The sequence below is a fragment of the Macaca fascicularis genome, chromosome 7 (genome assembly GCF_037993035.2).
Source record: "Macaca fascicularis isolate 582-1 chromosome 7, T2T-MFA8v1.1".
Lineage (NCBI taxonomy): Eukaryota > Metazoa > Chordata > Mammalia > Primates > Cercopithecidae > Macaca > Macaca fascicularis.
In genome coordinates this window covers 142,424,112-142,442,315 of record NC_088381.1, presented here as the reverse complement: position 1 = coordinate 142,442,315, position 18,204 = coordinate 142,424,112, and the positions used below count along the sequence as shown (strand labels likewise).

The window sequence follows — 18,204 nt, the reverse complement described above, 5'->3', positions numbered from 1 at the left end:
GTCTTGTGACCGCGGGCGGCCGCCGCTTCTTTCCAGAGATTGGAACTTCGTTATCCGCGATGCGTTTCCTGGCCGCTACATTCCTGCTCCTGGCGCTCAGCACCGCCGCCCAGGCCGAACCCGTGCAGTTCAAGGACTGCGGTGAGCCCCAGGCCCGCCCAAGGTTCCCGCGCCCTCTGCGGAAGCCCCCGCCGGATCCCCGCGCTGAGACCCCCGGGGCTGGGCTGGGCGGATCCCTCGGGCGGCCAGGCTGAGCCTTGGACCCTAACTGGAGTGGTCTGGGTCGGGGAGAAGGCGCCGGCCTCCAGGAAACCCGATCGCACACAACTTTGTCTTTTTCTTAGAACGCATGTTTTGGGGTTCCTGGGAACTCCAGGAGGTGGGCCTTTTACTGAAGTTTCCTAAAGTTTGTAGGGCTGACAATAGAAGGGCTGTATCTAGCGCTGGTGGAGGGGTGGAGCACAGAACTTCTTTTTTTTTTATGCTTTGTATCTTGGAATCCCGCCCTCCCCCTTCCAGCTCCCTTTGCTTTTCTTTTAATTTCCTTTTTGCTGACAAGTCAAAAGTCAATTCCCCTTTTTCATCATTTATTGTTACAAATAGGACTTCCTTTGGGCTTTGGTATCTTGTGATTCTTAATCAGTTTTTTCTTGTATAAATCTCACTGTGTCTCTAACCACAGCTTGTGACACATAACTCCCTCTCGCCGCTGTGGTTGCAATCTTTGTTGGAAAATACAACAGGTGGTGGAAATTCTGAGTGCCTTCATTGAGTCGAGTCTATAGAATTGTCGGAACAGAACTCGAGCAAATTTGTTCAGAGGTGGAGGTAGAGGGCTACAACTGTCAATGAAAGAGGCATGAAACTGATTTTGTAAGATCTGTGAGTGGAAAGGAAGCACGGAGATCGTATAATCAATCATTGAATTCCAGGGATGTTGGGTAGCCTACCTAAAGTCACGCAGCAGAATGGGGAACTAGAGTTAAGTGTAACCGCCCAATGGGTTCACCTTGCCCACTGCCTAGACAGAGCGGATTTATCAAGATGGGATTTGCAATGGCGAAAAGAGTATTTCACGCAGAGCTGGCTGTGCGGGAGACCGGGGTTTTATTGTTACTCAAATCAGTCTCCCAGCATTCAGATCTGGGTTTTATTGTTACTCAAATCGGTCTCCAGCACTCGGGGATCAGAGTTTTTAAGGATAATTTGGCTGGTATGGGCTCGGAAAGTGGGGAGTGCTGATTGGTCAGATTGAAGATAAAATCATAGGGGGTCGAAGTGAGTTCTTGCTGACCTCTGGGTGGTGTCATTTGCTGCATCGGAATGCAGGATCTGCAGAATATCTCAAGCTACTGACCTTAGGTTTTACAATAGTGATATTATTACCATGAGCAATTTGGGGAGGTTCAGACTCTTGCAGCCAGAGGCTGCGTGGCCCCTAAACTGTGATATCTAAACTCGTAGCTGATTTGTTAGTCCTACAAAGGCAGACTGCTCCCCAGGCAAGAAGGGGTTTTTCAGGAAAGGGCTATTATCCATTTCGTTTCAGAGTTTCAGAACTGTAAATTCCTCTCCAAAACTAGTTCAGCCTACACCCAAGAATGAACAGTTTAGAGGTTAGAAGGAAGATGGGATAGGTGAGTTCTCATCTCTTTCACTGACGTAATTGCCTAAGGATTTTTGCAAGGGTGGTTTCATAAGTGTGCTGCTTTACATCCGTGACCAGGTAATAGTAACTGCTCAATGAAATGTGTTGAAAACATAGATGGAATACTTTTTCCCCTATGTCATAAAAATTCATGTTGACAAAAGCAAAGTTGAGGATTAGGGGACAGGATTGATTAAGGATTAGACTGCTGGCTGATTAACACTTAAATGCTATTCCATTGATTTAGGAGACTGGCACTTGAAAGCTATTATTGCTTCAAATTACTGCCTTTCCCTCCATTAAACTTAGTAGCCTGCGTTTGGATGAAGACACTATTAATTTTAATAATTCATTCCAGCCAGGCATGGTGGCTCACGCCTGTAATCCCAGCACTTTGGGAGGCCGAGGCGGACGGATCATGAGGTCAAGAGATCGAGACCATCCTGGCCAACATGATGAAACCCCATCTCTACTAAAAATACAAAAATTAGCTGGGTGTGGTAGCGTGCACCTGTAGTCCCAGCTACTCGGGAGGCTGAGGCAGGAGAATCGCTTGAACCCGGGAGGTGGAGGTTCCAGTGAGCCAAGATGATGCCACTGCACTCCAGCCTGGCGACAGAGCGAGACTCTGTCTCAATAAAATAAAATAAAATAACTCATTCCATCCTCACAAGCTGTCTTACAGATGAGGAAAGTTAAGCACATAGAGTAACTTGCCCAAGATCTCACACCCAGTAAGTGGTAGGAAACAGTGGGTCTTTGTGAGCCACTTTGGGTTTCCAAAAAAAAGAAGGGAAATAAATCCAGAAATTATTCTACTCATTTGAAAAAGCAGGAGTATGTGGGGAAAAGAAAGATATCAGACCGTTACTGTGTCTATATAGAAAGAAGTAGACATAAGAGACTCCATCTTGTTTTGTATTTGAGATGCTGTTAATCTGTGACCCTACCCCCAACCTTGTCCTTGCAAGAGACATGTGCTGTGGTGACTCAAGGTTTAAAGAATTTTGGGCTGTGCAGGGTGTGGTTTGTTAAAAAGGTGCCTGAAGGCAGCTTGCTGGTTAAAAGTTATCACCATTCTCTTAATCTCAAGTACCCAGGGACACGTACACTGCCAAAGGTCGCAGGGACCTCTGCCTAGGAAAGCTAGGTATTGTCCAAGGTTTCTCCTCATGTGATAGTCTGAAATATGGCCTCATGGGAAGGGAAAGACCTGATCGTCCCCTAGCCTGACACTCGTGAAGGGTCTGTGCTGAGGAGGACTAGTATAAGAGGAAAGAAGGCCTCTTGGCAGTTGAGATAGAGAAAAGCATCTGTCTCCTGCCCGTCCCTGGGCAATGGAACATCTCGGTGTAAAATCCACGTTCTGTTTAGTGAGAAAGGAGAAAACCGCCTTAGGGCGAAAGGTGGGGCTTGCTAGCGCAATGCTGCTCTTTATGCACTAAAAAGGTTTATAGAGATGTTTACATATGCATATCAAGGCACAGCACTTTTCCTTAAACTTATGTCACAGAGATCTTTATTCACATGTCTTACTGCTGACCTTCACCGTGTCTCATTTCTTTTCTCAAGTCTCTTTCCACCTAACAAGAAACGCCCACAGGTGTGGAGTGGCAGGCCACCCCTTCAGGAGTACACCTATGGGAAGAAGTTTTTAAAGGGAAGAAGGGTTTCAGTTACAGATTTTTAATTTACTTTTGAATTGGGAAATATCATATAAAGACTTCAGTGCCCACATCAAAAGGTTTGTGTTCCACTTTACACCCACCTTGCCTGGCGTGGAATTTCCTCAAGTGAGAAAGGGGGCCAAGCAAACTAGTTTTGTAATGTTTGCTGGTTAGAACTGAGGAGTTTCTTCTATTGATACTGGACGTCTGAGAACCTCTTGTCATCAGAAAACTGGATGAAAGAGCTATAAGTACTACCCTTTACTTACTTCCTACTAGATTATGTGACTCAGCCTTGAAAGAAGCAGGTGGAAGCTGGACACTGAAAGTCGTAACATTAACATTGATTTTCAATAGACTGTTGATTGAAGTTCAGGATTTTTTTTCCCCCTATTCACCGAAAATGGGTTGGAGTGGAAGAGAGTGCTTCTCAAACTGCTTCGGATACTTAATAATGTGTGCAGTTTGAGAACTTGGCTATGATGGAGAAGCAAGCTGAGGGGTAAAGGACTGCAAGGTACTATTTACCAACCTAACTGGAGCAGTGTTGGTCAATGTGATGATAGAGTTAAAGAGACTGTTCCACCCAAGGGCAGGTACAGGCAGCAAAGAACATCTACTTAGATTTCTCAGTTCATATCATACTTTTATAGTATTGAGCTAATCTGGTGACTGACTGCATAGCAGATAATGTACTCTCAACCTGCAGTTTGCCTCTGTCTTCATGCATTCTACTTTTGAGACAGAAAGAGTCCATCCTATTGGCTAGAAACATAATTTCTATCCATGAAGTATATTTGAGGTGAGAGGCCCAGCTTTTCTGTCAGAAGGGAACTTGCTAACATACCCAGGAGCAGCTATTCTAGATTAAACTCATGAACTAAATCCAGATATGATAATAATAGTAAATATATGTATCACTATGTTCCAAACACTTACCTAAGATCTGTATTTGTGTTAGCTTAGCTACTCTATTATCCCTAGAGAGGTTAAGTATCTTGCCTTGAGGCTATACAGTGAGTAGCAGAGATAGTGAGATTTCAAACCCAGGCATCAGAGTCTGCCTCTCAGCAATGATGGCTGAATGGCAGAACTTAACTTACCCTGTTACAGGCACCATTACCAGGCATTTCACTTGCATGCCCTCCCATTCAACTGCCAAGTCTCTGGGGCAGGAGGAAATGCAATTTTTAAAGACTTTATTTAAACCGTTTTTGGTCAAGCATTTATTGTATACAAGTACTTTTGTCCTTGGTTAGACTGAGATTAAAATACACACACACACACACACACATACACTCTTATTTTAAGAACACAGGTTCCCAAAATTGAGTATACATCTGTAGATTGCAGATGTGTGCTTAAAATCAGTTTTTGAAACTACTTAGAAACAACATGGGCAAGTCAGATGCATCCTATTTATTTTTTTAAACTTTTTAATTTTGAAAAACTTCTATTTGTTTTGAGGATTTCCAGGGATAAATCCTATATCTGACTCTTTCTATTACCTTCTTATGTCTCACCCTTATGTTTTCAACATATGCAGTATTTGCAAGTGTATCATTCCCAGCAGCTATATAGACCTAGGCCAAGTTAATATTTCAGAGGAAATGAAACCCAGACTCAGGTAGCAGTATTCTTCTTTAATGCAGCTGGCACTTCTGCCATCTTGGCTGTGTGAGTCAGTGCTATTTGGAGTTAAGTTTAACTTGTGCCTAAGCTTGTATTGAAACTATAAAGACCTTAACCTCTGTACTCCTCTTCATCCCCTTGATTCTTGGAAAAAATCCAGATCTTAACAACCTTAGTCAAGATTTAAGGTACTTCATGTTGTTTTTGGAGCCAAAATATTTCATAACTCATAAGTGGGCCTTAAAGAACAGGACTAAATCATTGAAGAAACTGCAGAAGTGCAGTGAAAATGGTACAGTTCCCAATTCAGAAGTGGGAGGTGGTTCCTCTCTTAAGGGTCATTCCTAGTTCAGAGATGGTAGGTGGTTCTTCTGTTTAGGGTCACTCCTCTGTTCAGTGTTAAGTAGTAGTTCCTCTTAAATTCCATAGTCCGCTTACTTGGAAGTGAGTAGGCTTCTGGAATCAGTCTTATTTTATTTTATTTTTTGAGATGGAGTCTTGCTCTGTCACCCAGGCTGGAGTGCAATGGCACAATCTCGACTCACTGCAACCTCTGCCTCCCAGGTTCAAGCGATTCTCCTGCCTCAGCCTCCTGAGTAGCTGGGACTACAGGGGCACACCACCACACCTGGTTAATTTTTGTATTTTTATTAGAGATGAGGTTTCACTGTTGGTCAGGCTGGTCTTGAACTCCTAACCTTGTGATCCTCCTGCCTCGGCCTCCCAAAGTGCTGGGATTACAGGCATGAGCCACCATGCCCAGCCTTGAATTAGCCTAATTTTAAAAGTCAAGACTGATATTCTGATACTTTTTAATGTTTTACCTATACCTTTAATAGTACTGCTTGTTTCTCTAGGAAGTCAAGTTGGGGTGAAAGAATGAAGGGATTCCAAGAAGACAAAATACTGGGCAAAGGATTTACCAGGAGTTTAGGAGAAAGGGTACAAAATGTGGATAGAAGGTACTTCATCACTGAAAATCACATAGGATATAGGGGTTGAACCTCTACGATAGAAAGAGAATCATGGTGAGGGGCAAAGAGGTGATGCTGAATTAAGAAACCTGAAAAGTTGAGTTTGAGCTGGACCTTCATCCAGAGTCCTCAAGTAGTTATCAGATGCGAATTTCCTTGGGGTGTCCTTCCCGAGGGGCAGAGGGTACAGTGAGCTGAGATTGTGCCACTGCATTCCAGTCTGGCGACAGAGCAAGACTCCATCTCAAAAAAAAGAAAAAAAATGCAGTTTTTCCTGTAGTGAACAACTTTCATCAAATGTACTTGCTAATCTATATGCTAGAAAAAGAAAGGGAAAATAAGAATATTTTAATCCAAAGGAAGGTTGAAGCAAACGTCTTCAAGGTTTAAGTTTAAACTGTGACCCTTACCATTCTGAATGCAAGACAAGACTCTAGGAAAGTTTGGAATTTCGCTGATTGAAGTTTAATCCCTTTGCTATGATCATTTATGGATATGGTCTTGATATTATTTAGTTTGACAAATATTAACTTTCTCTTGGTCAAAAAACCAACTAGTTTCTTATCATCTGAATTAGAGGCTATGATTTTATCTGCAAGGTGAATCAAGATTCTGACTTCTAACTGGGCATTATTCTTAAAGATTCCATCCTGGGAAACAGTCCGAGGAGAATGAGTTGACCCTAAATGGGAGAGCAGAGCACCTTCCCATTAGGTGGTGGGCAGCCTAACTGGCTTATTTCTCCTCTTCTCCTATTCCAATTCATTTTTCTTTTGCAGGTTCTGTGGATGGAGTTATAAAGGAAGTGAATGTGAGCCCGTGCCCCACCCAGCCCTGCCAACTGAGCAAAGGACAGTCTTACAGCGTCAATGTCACCTTTACCAGCAGTGCGTAAAAGTGGCTCTTACCTCAAATTTATGTTAAAGCGTAACATAAATATCAGGTGTTGGAATGAGCATGGGAATGGAGGGGAGGGAATTGGCAGTCATGAATTTTATGACTCCTTTTGCACCTTGTGCAAAGCTAGGGTTCACTGTGCCCTTGGACACCCTTCTCATGCAAGGTCCATGGCTCCTAGACTCCCTTTAAGCAAACAGGGAGATGTCCATGTGTTCACAGGTTAGAGAAGACAGCTTGACTTTTCTTGTCCTGTCTTGGCCCATATTGCATCGCAGGCTTTGATGGGAATGTCAGCTGTGTTTAGCTACAGACTGCAGAGTATTAGTATGGACCCCAATTCTTCAAGCTTCGGAACTCCTCCAAAGTGTTATTTTAAGCAGTAATGCCTTTCAGCTATTAAGTCTACATCCCACCTGAAAATAAAGGTGCAACTAATACTTAACAGCCTCCTTAAGATTTAGGGAACCCACTGGGAACCCAAGAAACAGCCAAGAAATCTGAGCTTTCTTCTCCAATAATATTCCAGAAATGTCATTGGAACTTGTTGCTTTCTTATACCACATCACATTGAGATTTTTAAGAATCTAGACAAATTAAAATCTTTTATTGCTAAGCAGGGCATGTTCCTTGAATCCCTTCCTCATTTTCTATCCTGTGAAGCTAGACTAGACAGTCTAATAAGTAACCTCAAAGTTCCTGTCATCTTTTGTTCATAAGCCTGAAGACAGCTCTAAGTACTAGCTCCCTGTCTCCTCTCTGGACTATACCCTGGCCTCTCTATTGCTCCAAACCTAAAAAAAAAAAAGCCTTCTGAACAAGTCGTCCCCAACCTAGACAGAAAGAAACAGAACCAATTTTCTGGGTCTCCAAAATACCGTAATAACTCATAAGTCTGATTGCCCTAATTTTGTAATAACTTTATTCCTCCTGGCTAGCTTGTGATGTGGAGGGTAAAGTTTATCAAGAAATGCATGTCTTTCTAATCTTACCCAATTTCTTTCCCTTTTTTTTTTTTAGACAGAGTCTTGCTCTGTCACCCAGGCTGGAGTGCAGTGGTGCGATCTTGGCGCACTGCAACCTCCGCCTCCTGGGCTCAAGCGATTCTCCTGCCTCAGCCTCCTGAGTAGCTGGGAGGACAGGTGTGCGCCACCACGCCTGGCTAATTTTTGTATTTTTAGTAGAGACAGGGTTTCTCCATGTTGGCCAGGCTGGTCTCAAACTCCTGACCTCAGATGATCCACCTGCCTCAGCCTCCCAAAGTGCTGGGATTACAGGTGTGAGCTACCGTGATCCAGCCTAATCTTACCCCACTAAAGGGTTACCTCTTTCACTGTTGTTACAGACCATGACATTTAAGACACACAATATACTTGGACAGAAGCTGATATAAATAGCAAACAGAAAGTTTACTGCCAAAAATCAGTTGCCTCGTTAGATAAGGTTATTTATCTAGGTATCTCTGATTCTCCTAAGAAACTATGAAGGGCCATGAAGAGCGAGGTTAAGAGCAAAGAAAACTTCTGCTGATTGCTTTTGTTTTGCATAATTATGTTTGGAGTGAATGCTTGCACCGTGCTAGTACCAAGCACCACTGCCAAGAGAAATAGACCCTAGGAATGCTGTTACTTGGGATTATTTCTGAATTTTTGATTTAGAGTTTGAAAATAGGTTGTTTTCTTCACCATCTGATTCTCTTTTTTCCTCTTAGATATTCAGTCTAAAAGCAGCAAGGCCGTGGTGCATGGCATCCTGATGGGCGTCCCAGTTCCCTTTCCCATTCCTGAGCCTGATGGTTGTAAAAGTGGAATTAACTGTCCCATCCAAAAAGACAAGACCTATAGCTACCTGAATAAACTACCAGTGAAAAGCGAATATCCCTCTGTAAGTGATACCATTATTGAGGACATGGGAGGCCTTGAGACTGGATTAGAGTTCTGAGGGCAGCGGGCAAGAAGCAGAGACGCGGGTAAAGGGCCCTTTATCTCTATGATGAAGAAGCGGAAGCCTGAGGGAAAGGAGATAGGTGGGAGTGTTAGGCATCAGGAGGTAGGGCAAATCTTTTTCTCTGTGTCTCTTCATTCTTTCACTATGACCTGATGGTTAGTCTGGACCTAATGATGCCATTTGTTTTTTAATGTACTAAAATTTAATCATACATAAAAAGCTGTAATTTAATCTGACAGTAAAACACAAGAAGCAATATTAAAGTTGGTTTAGTACATTGTATATTTTAGCTTTGAAAGCCATAGAAATCAGTTATCCCAGTGTTTTTCCTATAAAAGATCCATTTTTTTCCAAAGCATTATGTACAATTTTAATTAGAATATAATGACAGAGGATATTCCATAATTTTTAAAATACAAAATGAAGTCAATGACTCAAAAAGTTATCTACTGCAATGAGGTAAAAGGGACATTTCATAATCAATATCATTACAAAGTATGATGGTTCAACTTTTTAGTGCTTCATAGGGAGGAATCATGATAAAAAGGTCAATATGAAATCATTTGATTATAGTAGCAATATCTAACATTTGAAATGCATCCATGGTCTTTTGTATAATCATATTGGAGTCAAGTATATTTTCACATCTGTTATGTCTTATTTTCCAAGAGATATACACAGAGCAATTTTTTTCTCCAGGGAACTTGTGCAAACCAATATAAGATCTAAATTCTTCACATAATGTATAAAACAGGAGAAGCCTCTTCAGATTTATTTTTTGAAGTCTGGAATGCTGGCACTTTCCAATTAGGCAATAGTTCTTCATTCTTGTAACTTAGCTAAGAGCTGCTGCTGACTATGGGCCTAGAGCAGCAGGCATGATTTCTTTTTAGGCCTTTTCTTTTCCAATGGTGTTTTTCTATTTATCTGTCTGACCAGGTCATAAAGTATTTCATTAACATTGACCTTTGACTTTGCAGAATATTCTAAAATGGCACAGTTCCATCACTGTCATGCTCAATTCTGTCCCTGTTCTTTGCCAACTACTCACTCATCTTCCAGATCACATTTATTGCCAACCAAAATCATTGGAACATCTTCTGTGTCCTTAACCAGTAAAATCTGTTCCCTCAGGTCCTGTAAGTCAAACGTGGACTGAATATACTAGTGCAAAACCTTGGCCATTCTTCATATACAAATCCCTCATTGCTGTAAATTGCCCTATCCCTGCAGTATCTAGGATTTTAAGCATACACTGTTGGCAATCAACTTCAACTTGCTTTCTGTAGGAATCTTCTATCATTGGGTCATATTTTTCAACAAAAATTCCCTGAACAAACTGAACCATCAGAGCAGACTTCCCAACACCTCCTGAACCAAGGACCACTAACTTGTACTCACCCATGATGTGATCTGTTTAAATACTGACGACTCCCCTGGTCCAGCACCTTGTCCTCCCTCCTCCCTCCTCCCTCCTCCCTCCTCCCAGCTGTGGCTCCTGCTTCAGCTCCACATGGCAATGGCTGATGCCATTTTTATATACAGTATTTCACTTGGTTCTCATGACCATCCTATGTAGAGGTGATCTTATCTCTATTTTACAGCTGAAGAAATTTGAGCCTCTGAAGTTATGCAATATGAACAGAGTTCACTCCACTAAGAAGTAGTACAGCCCAGGTTTCTAGCTGGGTCTTATAACTCCAAAGCCTGTGCAATATTAAAAGATTTTAGCCAGGTACCAAATAGTTAAAGATCCAAGTTGTCTTAACATTGTCATGAGAAAATCCTGCTTTATCCATTAATCTCTTAACAAAACAAGAGAGTAGTAGTTTGTTAGCTTCATAGCAGAGAGGTAGCTTTTTCCACTCTCCTTTCTCCCCTCCAATCCCCCTCTTCACCTCCGACCCATCCCTGCTGCACCTACCTCTTTTTCTACCAAGCACTCGTAAGGTAGATCCTGCTGCAGTGGACTTGCATTAAAGATCTGTATCTTGATAAGAATGGAGGAAATGGAGGGATGGCCTTTTTCCATGAAGAAAAAGAGCCGCATTTCTTGAAAGGAAATCAAGTAGAACTCAGGAGCAATATCTGGCCATTTATTTTCTAGGAAAGGTAAGTAATTAAAGAACATTCTAAAGAGACTCAAATATAGGGTGTCTGTGCTTAAGGGCTATTGGAGACCCTAGAGGTCAGGGACAGATTAGTAGATGAATTTGCAGAGTATCCATATAACCATGGGCATGTTTGAACCTCAGTTACGTATGCAGTGACTAGTCAGAGCCTGATACATAGTAGGTACTTAATATATGGTAGTTATTGTCTGTTAAATGAGTTACATTTAATTTGAAAAATAGCTCAAACTGTTTAAGCACTAAATGAAGCAGTAGTTAATGTATACTAGTCTGGAAAAACTCACAAAGCAAGTTTCAAGAACCTAAATATCATTTCCACTCACATGTTCCATTGCAAAGAAACATTAGAGTACAAAAGAGAGGTAGTAACAAGTGACAAGTAAGCCAATGTCCATATAAGAAAGGACCTGCAAAGTGTGAGTGAGTTATTAAGAATTGGAAGGGACTGCTCACATGATATGAGTGTAACAAGTCAAGGCAGGGATTTCTGATGAAGTACATTATTAGAAAGCAGATTAAGGGCGTTAACTGAAAGTATATTGCTACAAAAGGTTGTCATCCTTGAAATTATTCATACAGCTACAGACTTCTCTGGGCCATCCTTTGCACTTTGACATTTCCATTTCTAGCTAACAAGAATGTTTCCTTATACTTAAGAATCTAAATTTTTTTTTACTCTCTGCTCTTCATGGTTACATTGAGAAAAAGCTGGATCAGATTGCCAAATACATGAGAAATTGCTTAAATGTGAAATTATTCATGTAAGCCTTCATGTGTTAGTCCATTTGCATTGTTATAAAGGAATACCTAAGACTGGGTAACTTGAAAAGAGGTTTGATCAGCTCACGGTTCGGCAAGCTGTACATGAAGCATAGTGCCAGCACCTGCTTCTGATGAGGCTTCAGGAAGCTTACTGTTATGACAGAAGGCAAAGGGGAGCCAGCGTGTCACATGGCCAGCACAGGAGCAAGAAAGAGAAGGGGGAGGTCCCAGACTCTGTTAAACAGCCAGATCTCGTGTGAAATCAGTGAGAACTCACTCATCACCAAGGGGATGGTGCTAAGCCATTCATGAGGGATCTTTCTCCATGATCTAATACCTCTACTAGGCCCACCTCCAACATTGGAGGTCACATTTCAACATGAAATTTCAAAGGGACAAATAACCAAACCATATCACTTCATTTATGTGCCATTGATCTAAGAGAGAAAAGAATGCTTTAGAAATTACATTTGATAAATTAACCAAGTTAGTATGTGGTGCTGCTAGCATCAAATCACAAGTATAACTTAGTTCACTCTCTTAAGGCCATAAACTGTGCCCACATGCTAAGCAGCCCTCGTGATTTAAGAAAAAAAGTAAAAAAGGATGAGTTCGAGTCCTTTGTAGGGACATGGATGCAGCTGGAAACCATCATTCTCAGCAAACTATCGCAAGAACAGGAAACCAAATACCTCATGTTCTCACTCATAGGTGGGAATTGAACAATGAGATCACTTGGACACAAGAAGGGGAGCATCACACACTGGGTCCTATTGTGGGGAGGGGGCGGGGGGAGGGATAGCATTAGAGATATACCTAATATAAATGACGAGTTAATGGGTGCAGCACACCAACATGGCACATGTATACATATGTAACAAACCTGCATGTTGTGCACATGTACCCTAGAACTTAAAAGTATAATAAAAGAAGAAAAAAAAGAAAAAAGTATGAGGAGTTAGGAAGTTTGCTACTGTACCTCCAGGATTCATAGTTAAGCCAATTATGGATAGAGGTCAGGTCCTATTTCGTTTTTCTCAGTTATTTTTCTCTTTCTCCAGATAAAATTGGTGGTGGAGTGGCAACTTCAAGATGACAAAAACCAAAGTCTCTTCTGCTGGGAAATCCCAGTACAGATCGTAAGTCTATTTGGGGGTGAGAGGGCATGGGTGGAGGGAAGAAAGAAGTGGAGGAGAAATCAGACTGAAACTAAACCAGTGCCATAAGATAAAAGGAATTTCAAGACTGCTGTTTTATGCCTCTCAACCTCTAAAAGCATCTAAGGACCTATTTCCTGAGAACTCAGAACTGTTGCCTTTGTAATATCCTTTGTAAAAAAAAGGTCGAAGGAAAGGAGAGAGAGTGAGACTGTAGGGACTGATTTAACTGTCTTCATTGGTTTTTTTTTCTGTTGGAATAAGGAAGGTCCAGCCAGACAGGACCTGAAGGAGGTTGCTTAGGAATGTCTGATAACTTGCCCTAGGGTTATTGCCCTCACAGTGGACGAAAGGTTCCAAACCACTTCCACTGAGCTGGGACATTACATCCACAGGTTTCTCATCTCTAAGTGCCTCATTGAGTTCGGTGCATCTGGCCAACGAGTCTGCTGACTCTTGACAGCGCCTCCAGCTCTGCTGCTTCAACAACAGTGACTTGCTCTCCAATGGTATCCAGTGATTCGTTGAAGAGGAGGTGCTCTGTGGCAGAAACTCAGCTCCGGGTGGCTGGTTCTCAGTGGTTGTCTCATGTCTCTTTTTCTTTCTTAGGTGGTTTTCATTAAATGCAGACTTGGTTAGCAGAGGTTTAATTTTTTTTTAGCAATATTAACTTGTGGCCTCTTTCTACACCTGGAAATGTACCCTTGAATAAATAAAAACTCGTTTGTCTTGTCTTCTGCATGTGGGCTGTGGTCTCCTCCTGCTCCTTTCAGAGTACGTTCTGCTAAAACCATGGCAGGCAGACCCCCAGTTCCATGGTCCCAGAGTGCGCTGAAGACATGACTTTTTCAGAAACTCTTTTTCCTCCTTTTTGTCCAGTAAGACCATATCTATTTTATATAAAATGCCTTTGTTTTGCTTTGTTTGACACAATCTTATACCACCAAGCATGCTTGAAAGAAGCAGTGAAAGTAGAAATCACCTAGTTGAATAATAATGCCTGAAAGGTTGAAGGAACTGAATTTGGTGGGGAGGGCAGGTAGGGGTTAGGGATTACAGGTTAGGATGAGGCATGGTGATCTTTTGGGAACCCTCTGCCGTGAAGAAAGCCTAGAAACTTAAAAATGAAATGTGAAGTTGTAGCAAGTAGTGGCGAAATTAATTAAATCTTGGAGTTTCCTACTCTTAAAGTACAAGTATAATCATGGGCATATATTTTGCCACCTGCCACCTATTTTGAGTCAGTATACTAGCAGTCAGCTCTTAGGTGGCACAGGGATTACAACCCCATTCACAGTTGAGTTGAGTAACATGGACCTCAGGTCATCCATTGTTAGGGCAAAAGGAGGGAACATTCATACCAAGTGCTTGTGGCCAAGTAATTGATTTGATCCAGTTCTTTTCATCCCACTAATTTCACTAGACCCTTGGATTTCTTTGGCCTGTGAGTTTCCCAGGAAAACCACCAGGGGACAGTGATGGATCAGGAATACAGTTATCAACAGCCAAGCTTTCCTAGTTAATGCCAGGAGCCTGTCAACCAGTGTACTTTTGTGTATCCTAAGATCTTTTGTGTATCCTGTCACATTGAGTCTAGAGCAACAGTCCACTCTGTCTCCCATACCAGACTCTAGATGTATCAGAATTGTGTGAATTCCTGAGGCCATTAACTGTTGTGCGGGTCTCTGGCTTCAGACTGCCTATGGTTGAATCCTGGTACCACCAATTAACAGGACTACCAGTGTGATCTTGAAATCACTTCATCACTCTGTGTATCAGTTTCCTTATCTGTTAAATAGGACTAATAATAACAGGGCTGTGAAGACTAAATGAGATGAGGCATGTAAAACACTTAGAGTGACCCTGGCTATAGTATATACTCTCTAAATGTTAACTGTCACTCTAGGAAACAGACTTTGTTCTTTGTCTAGAAATAGCAGGAGAATCAGGTTCAGTCTGAGATGTGATGACGTCTCCTCAGAAGGACGAGGCAAAGCTCAATTCTCATGTGTCCACTGTCTCCCTATTCCCGGAAGATTTCTCATGCCATTTAGCTCCTTTGAAGCTAACAACTACCTGCCCTGCATACTCCTCTGCCCTTGTGTTAAAAGAAGACAGGACTCACAATAGCGTGCAAAATGAGTACTTGCCTCTAGCTAGGAACAGTGCCTACTTCAGGGAGAATTGATTTTGATACAGCTGACTAGTTGAGTGTTAAACTATTTTGGAAATAATTTACATATCTAAGTCCTAAAATATTTTTTTCTTTCCTCCACTTATTCTTCAAATTTGAAACAATGTTTTAATACTGTATATCTTTCATTGTTTATACCTTGCATTCTTTGTGAAAATTTGTTCTTAGGGACAAAAAAAAAAATCTTATTCTTTTTATGTGTAAAGCAGGAATAGAGAGATAATACATAAACAGATACATATTATAATCTGTGGTATTAAAATTTGATGAGGTGTTCAATTAGGATTAAAAGGTCCACTAAAGCTCCTGTAAGGAGTGATAATGAAAAGGGTGGGGAAGCACTAAAGACAAAGAGTATAAGTAGATATTTCGGAAATCAAAATTAAAAAGTATTTTGGCTAGTTTATACCCTTCCATCAGAGCAAAAGGGGAATACAACAGCTTGTGACTGTTTGCCAGCCATCGCAAGGCTACATGAAGCCTGCAGCCGTGAGCTAGGTAAGGCTCCCGTGGGGGGATTAGTTTGAAAGGTCGTCTTCTACAGACAGTTCACAGACGCCCCCCTGAGTCATTAAAACATTGAGAAGCACTGAATCTGCGGTATATCAAAAAGGTCATCCTCTTTCCAATGACAGTTTCATGCTTTTCTAGTCCACGGAGCAGGCCTTGGAGGCTCAGACCCAGCTCTTACATGAATTCCAGGACAGATAAATCCCAGATTCTAATTGTTAAAATAATAATGAGGGGCACCCCTGCTTATAGAATAAAGGGAACCCAACACCTCATATCTGCAGTTTGGGAGAAGGTTAAATGTGAAGACTGGTATTCAAATCTTCATACTAATAAAAAGCAACAAGCATGGAGTAATTTTAAATCCTGCATGTTTGGTTTTTAAATCTTAGTTGACTTTTTTTAAAAGGAAGAGTGATTTTTTTTTTTTTTAACACAAAAACTTTCAGAAAAGAAACAGAGTGATCTTGATTATGCTTTGGAAAGGTTGATAAAAACAGCTTGTTCTCTGAGAACACCCTCCAGACATAGGAAGAGTGGCTTGAAATAGGTGAGGTCAACTAAGAGAAAATGATCTGCGATCAGCCATTCACTTCAGATAATCCAAAAAGCAATGGTTAAATAGGTTGGTACAAGGACAGGGTCACAGTACATAAGAAAAGCATTAGCACAGAAAAAGGAGTTGTGTAAGAAAGTGGCCAAGGTGAGAGTCACATTAAACAAGTGTTTTTCCCAAGGAAGAGACAGAACAGGAAACAGAGGTTGGCGTATGCCTTATTTAAAGGCCTGGGACACTCAGGTGAGGGTGTGTGTGTGTTGGGAATGGGGTTGTGGGGAGACAGGGTTGAGTGACCCAAAGTAGAAAGTGGCTCTGGATCTCCACAGATGTTGCCTGAAAGTCTTTGAGGGATTTGAGTCATTTTGGGTGGTTGTGTCTTTTTCTCTGAAGAGAATTCCTCAGCCTATCCCTAGATTCTAAACTGAATCCGATTCACTTACAGCTGTCAGTTGACTAGCAACTAAATGGTCTGGGTGTTGGTTGCCATGGAAACAGCTAAAAGGCCCATTGCTATGGGAACCTACCAGGCTCTCCAAACCAGGGGTTTGGTTCCTAAAAAGGAGTGGAGGGGAGAGTGGAGCCCAGGAGATGGCCTGCATAGGTGGCTCGAGGGTCCTGGAAGAGGGTGGCAATATGGGTGGTGGATCCAGCCGGCTCCTCTCGACTGGGGCAGAAGAACAGTGACCTCTTCTACTTTCTGCAGGTGTTCCCTTGCCTGTTCTCTGCTCGCTGCCCAATGCTAGCCACAAAGCACAGGTGTTTGCAGTTCCAAATGGAGACTAAGAGCCTGAGATTCTGGAGCAGACGTGGCATGTCAGTGCGAGTCCCCTCACCTGCAGGGGCTTGGAGAAGGACAGCTCCCTTCTGGCAGGCCCTCCTCCACAAATCATATGTCCCAGATAAGCAGCCAGCAGGCAGAAAGATCAGCTTAACTCTGACTGCCAGTGGGTAAGGCCAAGAAGGAGCCTGGCAGACAAATGGATGGCTGCTGGCCTTGAACATGGCAGAGCCGCTGGGTGTGCCAGATCAAAAAGCAGAGAGCAGGCCAGCAGCAGCAGACTGTTCTCAGTGCTGGAGAAATGCATTGCTCTGCTCACTACACCCTCAACCACCCATATGCCTCTGCCACAAAGGGGGGTACTGCAAATGGATCAACATAGGAAAGATGAGGTTTGATGGAGATTCTCAGTGTACACACACAATGGTTGTAAGATTCTTTTCTGTTTTGCAATCAAAGTAACTCTCACATTAGTGGTAAGATGATTTTTTTACTAAAACAAAGAGAAAGCATCCCAGAAGCTCTTCCATTAACCACTGTTAATGTGTAATGTACAAATTGAAGGGATTGGACTAATCGCTAAAGCCTCTGTCAGGGCTAACAGCTTATGATGCATTGAGACACTGGAAGGAAGTTAAAGAACCACTGGCAAATGGACACAGACTAATCGCTTTCTAGTTACTCATATTGTGAGGGCGGGGAAGGTCTCTGAACTCCAGAGGGTCTTAGGATGGAGACTAAGGCCAAGACTTTTACTTTAGAGACCATTTCAGATATGTTTGGCCCAGGAGACTTTCACTTGGTTCTCCAGAATTCTGAGATGTGTGATGCTGATTTTGTGTTTTTCTCCTAATCTTGCCCTTTTCCTGCCTGGAGTTGTTAGTCTCAGACACCCCCAGGAACCTCAGAGTCTAAGAGCCTGGCACCAGAGAAAGAGAGAGAGAGAGAAAGATGCCACCAGAACTTGGACTGCTCCACAGGACAACTGAGCACTTCCCCAGAATCTGTGGGGAGGTTTTCACTTTTGGAAGCAGTAGTTGTTTATAGATTTCTATAACATTTAAAATTTTAAATACAAGCTGGGTTTATAGCTCACCTCCAACTTTTTCCAGCTGCTTGACTTTGGATGAGTTCCTTAACCTCTTAGGGCCTTAATTTCCTCAGCTGTAAAATAGCATGATAAGAATATACCCACCTCGGGTGGTTCTAATGATGACATGAGGTGGGGGATGCAAAGTGCTCAGTGCGGTACTTGATGCATAATAAGTACCTGAGAAAGGTCGTTAGTATTATTATTATCATCCTAGATAAAAAAAGGAAGGTTGCAGCCATGGAAACTGCTCAGTG

The 18,204-nt window shown here is 42.2% G+C and overlaps 1 protein-coding gene and 1 pseudogene across 2 annotated transcripts; one reads left to right on the top strand and one right to left on the bottom strand.

Moving 5' to 3' along the window:
- The first annotated feature begins 34 nt into the window (after positions 1–34).
- NPC2 (NPC intracellular cholesterol transporter 2) lies at positions 35–13,557 on the top strand. 2 transcript variants are annotated; one of them, XM_005561770.4, is made up of 5 exons: positions 35–141; positions 6,701–6,808; positions 8,530–8,702; positions 12,721–12,798; positions 13,212–13,557. In XM_005561770.4, the coding sequence occupies exons 1-5, from the start codon at positions 60–62 to the stop codon at positions 13,224–13,226; spliced, it is 456 nt and encodes a 151-aa protein (XP_005561827.1). In that variant the 5' UTR covers positions 35–59; the 3' UTR covers positions 13,227–13,557. The 2 variants fall into 2 exon arrangements, with proteins under 2 accessions (XP_005561827.1, XP_045252681.2); XM_045396746.2 differs by lacking the exon at positions 13,212–13,557 and having other exon boundaries at positions 12,721–12,900.
- LOC123574603 (ras-related protein Rap-1A pseudogene) lies at positions 9,536–10,189 on the bottom strand (annotated as a pseudogene).
- Positions 13,558–18,204: the final 4,647 nt, after the last annotated feature.